Consider the following 13,841-nt stretch of genomic DNA (forward strand, 5'->3'; position numbering starts at 1 on the left):
GGAGCAGAGTCCCTTTGGATCATTTCTTCCATTTAATCTCCAAACAGATTTTTATTTTGTAATAATCTAACATCATTCATAATTCATAATTCATCAGGGAGAGGGAATAATTCGATTAGTACACAATAATCAACATCTTAGAGTCCAACTAGCGATGGTAACAATGGAGGAGAAGAGAGACACAGAATAGTGTTTATCACAACAGTTAAAACACCAGAAGAACAAGGCAGACATTTGATAATGTAAATGAAAATGTTTATTTCACTGCTGCACAATAACAAGCCAATAAATAAATGAATCAAGAAATTAACATAGTGCTACCGAACAACAAAATAGAGATGAATTTCTTTTTTGTAGGAAATTAAACACATGGAATTCTTCACTATCGTGGATGCAAGGATCCTTTAGCATTTAAGTCATTAAAAATCCATAAATGATCAACACTGAGTACAGTCATGCCAATATAAGTACTTTTTACAGCATCATGTTTTAAACCCATTTTCCTTAACGCACGATAACCTGGAGTTGTGTTGTTGAGTATGTAAGGGGCTTTTGGGCAGTCCGTTATCTGTTTGGTATAATACAGGTTTGTATTTGGTATAAAGAAGTTTCTGGACAGGAAATTGCAGTTCTTACGGACATCTCTGTACAAATGCCTTGAGAGCAGTCACAGCTACTAAAGGCACATCGGGTCCACTGAACAGCAGATGTGCCCATTCTATGAAAAAAAAAAAGAAGAAAATTGGCCCCATTAACCCTGCACTCCACTATTACCCTCACAGCCCAAATGGATGTACAGATGTACAGTACATTCTGACAGATATTTCACAAATAACTAAATCAAATGCAACCAACACAAAACATCTGGACATTTCCTTATACATTTCAAATTCGTAAATCATAAACCACCTATATTTATAGGTTCTAAAATACCCTCAGGGAAAAAGACCTTTTGCCCAATACTGAGAGCGATCTTGTGAAAAGTGTGATATCCAGTCGTGTATTGATGAACAATGAATGATTGACAGGCTCCATCTGCAATAACAGCATCGTCCCTCAGGCTTGAGTGTTAGTCAACAACAACAACAACAACAACAAATGTTTTTGTCTTGTTTTGTCAAAAAAACTTTATAATTTCTTAATTTCCAGTTGCCAACCGGTAATAAGAGAATGATTGATGAGGCAGCAAAACTTACAGACAGTTCAATTACTTTTGTATGGAAACCTGGAACCACACAGTGAATGTTCTGCATAAGATTTCCATCTCAGTTCTCATCACAAAAACACCAGGGAGTATCTCATGGTAGATCAGTCTAGTTGGGGCTGTCAAATAACACTGATTGAGGGCCACACGAATTTATGGTTTCCTTCTCATCTGAGCTCTCATTTTCTTTGTTAAATTAAATAAATACAAAAAAAAGCATTTGTCATGATGAATGTGAACTTGATGTGATTCTAATGAAATGGAGTTCAACACAGTACCTAGATACACAATCAGGTGTGGAGACAATTCCTCCCTTTCTGTTTCGACTAGCACCTCACACCATTTTTTTCCGGGTCTCTTTCTTTCTTTGTGTATTTCACTTCAGTCTCAAAACAATTAAATACTTACCTTGTTTTATTTTGTGTTACACGGCCTCAGAGACTCATGGCAGATGTGTCAACCTTAGCAGTAATACTGAGAATGTGTAGCTATCAATTTTAAAACAGTAGTTATGAGTTGGCATAAATGTATTTGGTTCAATATGTAGTTGCAATCGGCCAGCGCTGGATGTTTTTCCTCATAATGTTGCAGAAATTGCCACTGCTGTGCATCCCCTGAGTCCTAGATATTATACTTCACAGAGGCAGATTCGACTACAATGGAAAATATTACCGAGACAAAAGTAATAGGGCGATAATGGGATTTAAAAACCACAACATGTTTTGAATTAAAAAAAACAAAAACAACTATAAGCTCTATTTCAAAACCTCTCTCTGAGGAAAATGTTATGCCGTGATTCTGTAATTGTGCAGTGTAACTCGGAGGACTGGCGGCACATACATTGGATGGAGGAAGTCCAAAAACAACTTTAGGGGCCGTGGGAGGTATAAGCTTTTAAATTTTAAAAAACGTTTAATGGTGTTCCAGTGACAAAACAGTATCGAATTGAAATGTCCTGTAACTTAAATACAGCAAATTTAATCAAAAGGTAAGTGAAAGAATAAAAACACTGTCATGATTTTCACTTTCATCTTTTTTTTTAAATCATGTTTACCACAAACTATAAAAAGCCTAAAGAGAAGGCTGTGAATAATTTCTTAACAGCTATGATATAGAATATTTAAAATACTAACTGCAGAGGCCTTCCTGACCTTCTCTGTGAAGTGTATATACCCTTGGTTACACACAGATTAAAGATATAGATTTTCCCCCTTACCTTGCACTGACAGAGTGAGCACTCTGTGCCGTGTTTCAGCCACGAGGAGCCGGTGAAGCGGACAACATTGTGCTCATCGGTGCAGGTCTTGGTGATGTCATTGCGTATGGTGTCTGCCTGGCAGGGGTCGGAGACACACCGTGGGCAGCACTCTCCTTCGGGAATGACGGTGAACTCGCACTCGATGGCGGGGCAGGAGAGTGGCCAGCAATCCACCTCTCCCTGCTGCAATCAGAACAGCACAGTGCATCGTAAGGAAAGAGGGAATATGATTGAGGTCAACCCTCTGTTTAGAATACTCATGTGGGGATACAACGCTTTCCTGAATTAACTGACAGAATTGCACTGGGTGCCCATCAATCTCGACTTGTCATGTTTCTGTTATAAAAGAAACTTACATGCTTATTTCCTCTAGGTCTTTTAAGACTCTATGGCCTTTTTTCCTTGTTTCCTGTTCCTTTTTTTGATTTAGTTGAGCATGACCTACTGTTACTAACATTTTAATCTTTCTGGTCTTTATATGCCTGCACTTTCATTTGCACTTTCATTTGTAGCCTCACTAGAAGGAATTGCAGCAGACAAATGCATGCCTGCAAATGTAATGTCAATTATTATTTAAAAGCCATTTTGATTTTGTTATGATTGTGTTCATTATTACAGATAATTAAACCATTTTTGCTCACCCTAAATCCTAATGTTACCTATTATCATGCATTTCGTGTAGACTAGGGCCCAGATTAGCACAAAACTTTGACCCACCTGCTAATAGAAAACCATTAACCTGTACTCAGCAACATCTTGATCTTTTAGTCAAAAGCTTCTTCTTTCTATCCATGAATAAAATCACTATCGAGGACAGGTTAGCAGTTTGCTATTAGAGTGGTTCACAGTTTTGATTTAATCCATCCAAGCCCTAGATTTACTACAGGACCATAAACACTGAAGTAGAAATTCATTCATGTGTTTTTTCAGCTTGCAAATTAACAGATAACCAACCATCACTGGCTGGAAAGTGTCAGTTTGGTTTATAACTAGTTGTAATTCACCATCATCATTGGGTCTAACATTAGCTCATAGACCCCGTTCACACTTGAGATTTAGGTCAAAACTTGTCCTGCTTTTCAACCCGGCCTAAATCTTTCGAGGCGGCCTAATGCCAGCCTAAATGTGAGTGTGACGCGCCGGGCCCTGGGCCGGTGAAAAGCATCAGCGTGTGACGCAACTCAAGCCCCGCCCCCAGAGACGCATGTCTGAGAGACGTAGAATAAACACGGAGTAAACACGGGCACCAAGACAGCTGCACCGCTGCAGGACACAGTATTGTCTATGTATTGTTTGAATGTCATATCGATCTATAGCCTTAAATGTACTGATACATTTCCCTAGCTCACATGTTTATATATATTATAAAAGTCTAGGCTAAGTAATGAGTTATAATGATGTAAACAGTCTACTCGGTCGATTAAAATAAAAGTGTGTAGCTGGTAACTTGCTATTGTTTGTTCTTGTACTAAGTATGATTGAAGTCTGACATTTAACAGTATGCATTTTACACGTGGAAATTGCATTGTGAAATTGTGAATGGGACCTTAACTTTATTAATTATCCGAATTTTGAATTACAACAATATAAATTTAACCGAAGCAGGTTTCCATTCAAATCAATGCATTTTAAAACGAGACCAGCTGTTTACAATCCAATCCGAAATGCGATTATATTGAGCTGAGCAGTACGATCACAAATGCCGGCGTTGGAGGAAACAACTGGGCCGATGCAGAAATGAAAGCACTGCTTACAATGTGGATGAGGATACAGTTAAAACAGAAACCGCAGAAGTGCACAGCGCTGCTGTCTGAGGATATTATAACTATAGACGCGTCACAGAGGCTTCTTTCGATACATAAGACTGCATACTAATGCACACGATTTCTTGTGATTTAATGCAGATGTCCTAATAAAGTTGCTTCTCTTTCGGGTGAATTGTATAACAGCACTTGCAGAACCGAAGGTAGACATTTGAAAAGGGAAATATATAAATTCGATTCCCCATTGAACCAGCACATTTGTAATTATATTAGAAAGCTTCGGCTGCAAAGGGTTAACATTACTTTCAAAGAAAATATAGAACCGATCAATAGCCTATATATTTACATCAATATTAATAAGTTGTGATTATAAATACATCACATACACTTGTAATCAGACCTAATGTCCTGCGTCACTGGTTTGTTTGAGCAGATTTGTTTACTTCCCGGCATGCATTTCGTTTAGGCCGCCTTTTCACCCGCATATGTGACGCACTTAGGCTTTTAAAACCCCAAATGTGAACGGGGTCTCTAAAAAAAGCAGGACTAAATTTGAGGCGGCCCAGGGCCGGCCTAATAAGTGTGAACGGGGTCATAGTTGGCAGCCTCCTCTATCTAATTGCACACAGTGACACACCAACTGTAACCTAGCAATGATAGAAAATGTTGGCTAAGAAATACCAACTATTCTACAGTCATTGGACATGGGCTGCCAGGCAAGGCTTGAACAATTAGGCAACTGTGATCCTAATTAGCAGCATTCAGTTGCTTCAGGTCGCTATGCTTAGCAAGGACTGGTTCAGAATAGCATAGTTATTGAGGTACAGGCACTGAATATTAAAGGTTAAGCATGTTTGATAGAAATCTAATTTACTCAAATATGTCTGCAAATAAGTCAATTTAAATATACTTCAATTATGGTATATATATATGTATATATATATATATATGTATGTATGTATGTATGTATGTATGTATGTATGTATTCCTGTGCCTCCCTATTTGCCTAATACTATGCAACTAATATAGTACTAATGCAACAATCCAAAGTTTTTTTAACAAGTGAGATTGCTGGCTCTTCATACCTGATTTAGCACAGCACAAAACGGATTAGATTATACCACAGCTTATTGTTATTGTAAATACCTCAAGGAGATATAATTCTACTTGAATTACACTAGGAGACACATTTAGTGAAAATTCCAACGTCTAAACTATTTTACCTGTAATTAGAAATCAGGACAGATTCAATCATTCTATAGGAGTCAAACTGAAATACTAAATTAAACAGCATTGGTCAGTGTTCTCATTTTGATAATAAAATCAAATAAACAAAGGTGCAATTTTGCATTGTGATGAAACTCAACACAATTGATGCATTGTAAATATACACTCACCTAAAGGATTATTAGGAACACCATACTAATACTGTGTTTGACCCCCTTTCGCCTTCAGAACTGCCTTAATTCTACGTGGCATTGATTCAACAAGGTGCTGAAAGCATTCTTTAGAAATGTTGGCCCATATTGATAGGATAGCATCTTGCAGTTGATGGAGATTTGTGGGATGCACATCCAGGGCACGAAGCTCCCGTTCCACCACATCCCAAAGATGCTCTATTGGGTTGAGATCTGGTGACTGTGGGGGCCAGTTTAGTACAGTGAACTCATTGTCATGTTCAAGAAACCAATTTGAAATGATTCGACCTTTGTGACATGGTGCATTATCCTGCTGGAAGTAGCCATCAGAGGATGGGTACATGGTGGTCATAAAGGGATGGACATGGTCAGAAACAATGCTCAGGTAGGCCGTGGCATTTAAACGATGCCCAATCGGCACTAAGGGGCCTAAAGTGTGCCAAGAAAACATCCCCCACACCATTACACCACCACCACCAGCCTGCACAGTGGTAACAAGGCATGATGGATCCATGTTCTCATTCTGTTTACGCCAAATTCTGACTCTACCATCTGAATGTCTCAACAGAAATCGAGACTCATCAGACCAGGCAACATTTTTCCAGTCTTCAACTGTCCAATTTTGGTGAGCTTGTGCAAATTGTAGCCTCTTTTTCCTATTTGTAGTGGAGATGAGTGGTACCCGGTGGGGTCTTCTGCTGTTGTAGCCCATCCGCCTCAAGGTTGTACGTGTTGTGGCTTCACAAATGCTTTGCTGCATACCTCGGTTGTAACGAGTGGTTATTTCAGTCAAAGTTGCTCTTCTATCAGCTTGAATCAGTCGGCCCATTCTCCTCTGACCTCTAGCATCAACAAGGCATTTTCGCCCACAGGACTGCCGCATACTGGATGTTTTTCCCTTTTCACACTATTCTTTGTAAACCCTAGAAATGGTTGTGCGTGAAAATCCCAGTAACTGAGCAGATTGTGAAATACTCAGACCGGCCCGTCTGGCACCAACAACCATGCCACGCTCAAAATTGCTTAAATCACCTTTCTTTCCCATTCAGACATTCAGTTTGGAGTTCAGGAGATTGTCTTGACCAGGACCACACCCCTAAATGCATTGAAGCAACTGCCATGTGATTGGTTGGTTAGATAATTGCATTAATGAGAAATTGAACAGGTGTTCCTAATAATCCTTTAGGTGAGTGTATATCCTGTGAGGTACCTTCAAGTTACATATTTTAGTTTACACAGGAAATAACTGTTCTTGTGGTTCAAATTTAGATGTTCGCTGTTTAAAAAAAGAATAAGACCGCATTTAAAGCAGACTTAATCCCCATTAAATCCAAATTGGTTACCCAGAGGAACAAGTCACTTGGCCATTGCTTAACTAAAATCCAAGCTGTACAACACTACTCATTCAGACATTTATCTCTATGAAGTTGAGTATATTTCTGCAGATACATTTTAGCTTAAAAGAGCCATGCATTTTAATATCGCAAGGTTTCATTTTTGCAGCACTTATTGCTAAATTAATAAATCTATAGAACATATCAATACTAATTTTTGATAAATGCAATTTGCCACTAAAGTCCAGACATTTAAATGGCTTCCAAGCTGCACACATTAATTTCTAAGAAAACTATAACTAGGTCAAGCTCTTTCTCCAGCAAAAAATTGACATAAATCGCTGCTAAGTAACAGCTAATTCCTTTATTCCTCCTCTTTTGGATTACAGAGATGTGAATATAATGCATTCAAATCTCATTAACCTTCACAAAACGAGTGTCATGTAAAAAACAGTTCATGTGTTTTTTTTCCCCCTGAATTCTAACACTAAAGGATGCTCAAGGACAATTACATTTAATTGGTGACATTTGGTTCCTGTAGTACTTCTTAAGCCTGTGAGGAGCATGCTCAATCATTAACTGTTTCTTGCCTCCAGCTACAGAATCTCTTCCTTCACAATAAGCAAGGTGGGTATTATTTTTTTCACTTCAGAGTCCAATAAACTCAGTGCCAGCAGCACAATATGTTGTTAACCTGTTTTTACTTAACTATGACATACAATAACATCTCTTTCGAAACAGAACATATACATTGCAGACATTATTACTTAATATAAAAGAGTATCAGAACGGGTAATCCAAACTGGGATCTAATTTCCCTCTAAAGACTTGATTTCTTTCAGATAGGCTTTCTTTTTCTTTGAGCGAACCAGTTAAAATGCCATTAGCTTTGAAATGTGTCCCTTCGCATGGGCCTGTGCCCTCCTGAGAGCTTGAGCATACCACGGGCATTTGTTGTTTTACAATAGACTACATTACACAACAGCAATAAATCTTCCCTCATTTTCGATATTCTGGAGGCAATTCAATGACTTTTCAAATCTGTTTCTCTTTTTATAGACTTTTTTTTATTTCCCATGGAGCAATCTTGTTAAAAAGACAACAGATCAATTTTAGACCAAGCCGCTTTCTGGGGATAATCCCCACTTTATCCATTTCACATTAATTTCCCTTTGTTGTGCATTTCTTTCCTTTATTTATTTGTTTATTTTGGGCAGTAACTTAAGGTGGTACAAATGTCGCTTTCCAGGGATTTATTTGGTTCTTTAACTATAACAAGATATCTCTAGCTATTAAGAAAGATTTTCACAAGACTATGCGAAAGATAACCTTGTAAATCCTCACCAAATGCTTAATTTCAGCCACGGTGATGCTTTTAACTCCAGCATGCTTAGGGGTTTGCTAAACCACACAGCTGCCCAGTAAACACAAACCACACTTTCTGGAACTTCTCCATCTATAGACGTCTCTCTCTCCCCATGGACTGTGACCGTTCTCTTACCAGACATTGACATTGCTGGCAGTTCTGTAACCAGGTGTCTCCACTGCCGTAGACCACGACTCCGTTCTGATGGAGACACTGGCTGCTCAGCCGAGGGTCACATTCGGGGCAACAGAAGAGGTCGACGGTTGGGTTCTCGCAGTCGCACACCATCCGCCGACACATGACCAGGCCGGTCTGCGAAAACAAGAGCACAGGATCACGCTCGGTACAGTGGACAGGCCAAGGAGAGAGAGGCTCAACTGTAAATATCCGTATGAATCAATAAATAAAGGCTTCAATGGCCAAATAAATGTGTAATTTTCAGACATGTATCTCCCAACTTCAGAGTCTGTGGTTAAACAAATCACCCCACTGTTGTCTCCAGAAACCACTGCTATCATAAGCTGTGGCACTGTCACTGCTAGCACAGCCCCCATAAATCACTCTGGCACGTCCATTAGTTGTTGGTAGCATGGTGTATGTGTGAGTTTGGTAGATTATGCAGTCATTGTTTTGCACAGGGAAGACTGCCCTACTTATTTAACTTATATTGCCAGTCACATTTTCTCAACAACAGAGCCCAGTCCTTGGTTGCTCTACTAATACTGGCTGTGCTGTGATGGAGTAACTGACCTTGAGTTTTCATACTGATGAACGGTCCCCTAAAAGGGACAGGTGTCACTCCGTACCGAATTGTATTTATGTGTTAATCTTTCAATCTGCCATTATGTTTTACGAAGATTACGAAGATTTATTTTTTCCAGTTTTGAAACCTTATTTTTACGATTTTAGCATACAAATAACAATATGTTTCAAAAGATGTTCCTTTTCCTAGATATTTATTATGCATTATAATTTAATGTATTATGGCTTAGAAATTGAGACTCAAATACAAATCTCTAGAGTTTCTACCCAGCTAAGATTTCTAGGGTGATCAAATTATAACACTTAAATAGTCATGAAGAATTAATTATGATACAGTTTCTTAGGGATTCCTATTTATAGACTAAACACATATACTCAAAAAGTGGGATGCTATGGATGGAATAAACATGGACAATGGTACAATCCTCATGGCTGCCTAAACATGGTTTTGGAACACACCAATGTGCCCATTAAGACAGTACCGTTGACACACCTTAGATATTGCAAAACTCACCTGGCATGAACAAACAGAACACCTGTCATTTTCCAAGACCCAGATCTGGCCGTTATGTTTGACTTTGTTTTCATGGATGCAGTCTCCTGTGCAGTTTTTCCCATGTGGGCACCTGCAGTCATAACCACCTTCCAAGTTGAAGCAAATGGTATCATTGGCACAGCTGTTTCTCCCAGTCCCACATTCATCAATGTCTGTGGAAAGAAAGTGAACCAAAAGATATATTTTTGAACAGCACATTCAATTAACAAATGGGCTGTCTGCAGCCAGTATAAATAACTCTTCCCATAAAATCCAGGCTCGGAAATTAATTTCAGTCTTCTAACCTAGGTCCCCAAAGCATTACTAAGAAATTGTTTTTGCAATACTTTATTTTGAGACCTTACAATGTATTTTCTTGTGGTCTGTTTAAACACACCGTGGCAGACGAATTATGCAATTTCTAGCCAATACTAACTATAAATTGTGGAAACCAATCAGATTTTCTCAGAAAACATTCATTACCTCAATTTACAGACTTTTATTTATTGTTATTCTTGCACTTTGGGAAATGAAATAGTTAGGAAAATTACAGGCTTTTGCTCTGTTTGTGAAACATTTAAAACCTAGCAGCTATTTTTTTCTCTGTCAGGAAGAAATTGTATTTTATTTTGGCTTGATCAGACACCTGTGACAAGGGTGAAGTAAAATGAATCAACTAATTCAATAGCTGAGATAGCAGCGGGACTGAAATTGACATTGTGTGCATTGGGAGACTGAAGGCTTGCCTGATTCTGAAACCTGACAGACTGTTACAGAGGCTTGCTGTCTAATCCCCCTTCAGAATTTCCATAACATCTATAAGCATGTTTAACAATGAGTAAAATATATATGGATGTGTCACATTTACATAATCAGGCTCCTGGTCAAATAGCAGCAGGAAAACTGGTGTCTGTCAACTTTGTATAGTGAAGTTGCAAATAAATGTGGGGTTATGAATTTCCCTGCAAGGCACTTTCTCTTGAAGTATGAATTATTAAAACAACCAGAAACACTACTGTATTTTAGGTGGAGGTTTGCATAATAGCTTTTATACTCATAACCTAAATGCAGAGTTCATGCACATTTAACTTTAATATCTTTTTAATATCTCCCCTGTGTTGTTCCTGTATCATAGCTAGTTTAATTCAACCAGCAATGTCACTGATCACGAGCAAAGCGACATCGGTTATGAAAAAATAGTTCACCAACCTTCGCACGACTCCCCATTGGGCAGAAACATCCCGTTATCGTGGTATCCATCCCTGCACTCGCAGTGGTACCAGCCCGGCAGGTTGATGCAATTGGCTCGACTGTCACACTCGACAAAGCCGTTGGAGCATTCATCAATATCTTCCATAAGCCAGAGAAAAAAGGAGACACAAAAAGAAGAATGAAAACAACCACACAAATAATCTTCCGCCATGTTTTTGCTTTCGTAAAATGAATGACAAGATGCATATTAGTACAGCCTTTAAACACCTACAAATAAAACATGTAGAGTAGAAACAAAGGTCGTATATTTGGTACAGAAATCCACATATCTGATGTAATTCCAGTCACCTTGCTGCCTAAACCATGTGACTAGACAGTGGCTTCCAGCTGGGGCATAACAATCAAAACAAACAAACAATGCATGTCCAATTAAATGGAAAGCATCTTTTATAAAATCTCGTTTAATAGGAAAAGCCAACAAAACCAATTCTCTAGAGTTTAGGGTACTTGAAACCATGTAACTAAATGTATGTATTATGCCAGTGCTGAAATTATTGCCACTCAAGCTGGGATGGTACAATACTAACCAGAAAAATGTCCCTGATGAATTGGTTGCTAATACTTAGAAATTAAAATTAACATCCTGTTCATTTAAAGTGATCTTTTGTAGTAGTCATAACTTTTTAATGATACTAAAATAATAATAGTCATACTCATCATTTTGTTAGGAATCTGATTTTCTGTCTTTTGTACCAGCCATTTTGTTTCCTGTGGCATTTTTTATTTTTGTAAACTTCTCTCATGACATTTGCAAACTCCAGCAATTGTGGGGCATGCAACAAAATACAAATAGTCTTGCAAGGGCTTTCAAACAGATGTACCATAACTGCCTCTGATCTGATGGAAAGCAAATCTCCAGGACCAGGGTTGGCTACCCCTGCTCTGCTAATTCTAAAGCAGCAGGATTTATGAATACTACAAATGTTTTAAATAATATTTAATTAGAGTTGCCGCAGCCATGGGGTCTGATGAAAGAAGCTTAACTCATGATTATAAAGGATGAATACATGCAAGCACCAGGGTTTTACAATGATTAAACGGATCCATAACAGAAATGAAGGCCCCTCTATGATTTCATCGTGCCACATCAAAGACCTCATCATGGAAATGGGTTTGTGCAATGACTGACCTTCTCCTTCCACTGCACAATATCTCTGCTCAACAGAAAACTGATTTCTGAATTGCTATACAGTAATAGGATTAAGATCTATCATCTAATGAAGCATCAGCATTTTATTCATTTCTCCCAGATAAATAATAAATCGCATTTCCTGGAGATTAGTGAGAAATGACCTACAGCCTCAAACCCTAATTTATTTTAGCTTGAGGCAGTGGCAAGATTTAATAAATAAATAAATATACAAACCATTGTTTTCCTTCTGCAGCCATTAATTATTAATCTGAAATGCCTCACGTTAAGTTCAAATTGTACTGCATTCTCTACTTTTGAAGGATAATGTGAAGTGATTATCCCTGTGTGCATACAGAAGACTTACAACGTATTAATTGGATTTTGCTTTTTCTTCCTTACATCTGGTGAAGCTATGCTACTTTGTAATTAGGTATGTTTTTTAAAAAACAAGTAGGATAACTTTAAAATGTAAATGAAAACTGCCAATGTACATTTATTTCAACCACAGTCAAACTAATAATTTGAGCATTTGTTTATTTGTATATTTTTATCTTTTTTTATGTGTTTAACGCTCTCTTCTTTTGAAAGAAGGACATCTACTCTTCAATACATTGAAATCAACAGTTCATATAGCTGGTGAAATGTTGACAATTCAGATGCACTCAATGAAACTAAAAAGTGGTCATATTCCAAGTGGAGGGCAGTCATTATACATTTTTAAATATCACATTGAAGGCTCTTCAGCTTTAGAGATACAAGGTTAAAAAATCATCAAATACAGAAGGAAACATGAAAAACAGTTGCACTTACTTATATTCCCTACTGAGTATACAAATGAAAATAGTCAAACAACCGTGTCAAAATATTCTAGACTGTTTTGTTCCATATTTATGCTTTGTCTTTTGCAGGCAGACCACGATCAGTGCTCAAAATAATAAAAACCTGAATCATCCGGTTTTCAAATGTTCGACTCTAGAGAACACAGTCAACATGTGTTTAATTCTCTTTTGATATCATGATATGAAAAGAGATGACAACAACATGATATTTACATTTAATTTCCAGCCCCTGAAAATAAAAAGAATAAGGTGTGCGATACATAAACTGTTAGTATATCTTACATGATTAGTCTGTTCACATTCTAATACATTTTCATGTTATAATATCTACAACTGTTTAGTAAGCTCCCTTTCCGGCAGTATTTACATTGTTTACTGTTGCACAGGGCTAATCTTCTCTAATCTCTTTTCTTCTGATGTATGTAACTTAATCAATATTACATTCAATGTCTTATTCACCATGTGGTGGCTAATCAGATATGAAATACAGTAATTTTGCTATTGCACTCATCAATCAGTTAGATTTCCTTGGGGCTGACAAGTTCAGACTCCGGGCTGACTGAGTCTTTGCACAAAAAGGCTGCACCTGGTGCCCTGTGCTCATGGGAATTGCTACAGCGCTTTCCAAGTGTGCTTTCATCTCCATCTACCCAACACTAATGCCTTTCCACTAAAACGCTCATAAAGATCCTGGAATCTAATGTTTTTTTACTCCACCGATATTGCAATGCATATACGTGACAAATATTCCCATTTCCTCCGGACTGCAGCGACCAACTGGTTTCATTGTTCTAGAATCTAGGCTGCGTTCCTGCATTCTTTGAGTGGCCGATTTAAACTCGATGGAAGGAGTCCAGTCCGGGCTGCGGCTTCACATTTTACAACGGGAATACTGTACATTTCCACAGAAGATATTCATACATCTTAAATCAAATGTTTAATGATGAAACGGTCCTGT

General features: G+C 38.0%; 1 protein-coding gene across 1 annotated transcript in view; it reads right to left on the reverse strand.

Annotated features, from left to right (window-relative positions):
- Positions 1–233: 233 nt before the first annotated feature.
- nell2a (neural EGFL like 2a) overlaps positions 234–13,841 on the reverse strand; it is an 89,626-nt gene continuing 76,018 nt past the window's right edge. Inside the window, exons 16-20 of the mRNA XM_066724098.1 lie at positions 10,850–10,990; positions 9,620–9,813; positions 8,479–8,655; positions 2,421–2,645; positions 234–718 (exon numbers count right to left, since the gene is read on the reverse strand). Coding sequence (XP_066580195.1) covers positions 677–718; positions 2,421–2,645; positions 8,479–8,655; positions 9,620–9,813; positions 10,850–10,990 — 779 coding nt within the window. The 3' untranslated portion in view covers positions 234–676. The remainder of the gene's footprint in view (positions 719–2,420; positions 2,646–8,478; positions 8,656–9,619; positions 9,814–10,849; positions 10,991–13,841) is intronic.

This window comes from Amia ocellicauda, chromosome 15 (genome assembly GCF_036373705.1).
Source record: "Amia ocellicauda isolate fAmiCal2 chromosome 15, fAmiCal2.hap1, whole genome shotgun sequence".
In the NCBI taxonomy this organism is placed as follows: Eukaryota; Metazoa; Chordata; class Actinopteri; order Amiiformes; family Amiidae; genus Amia; species Amia ocellicauda.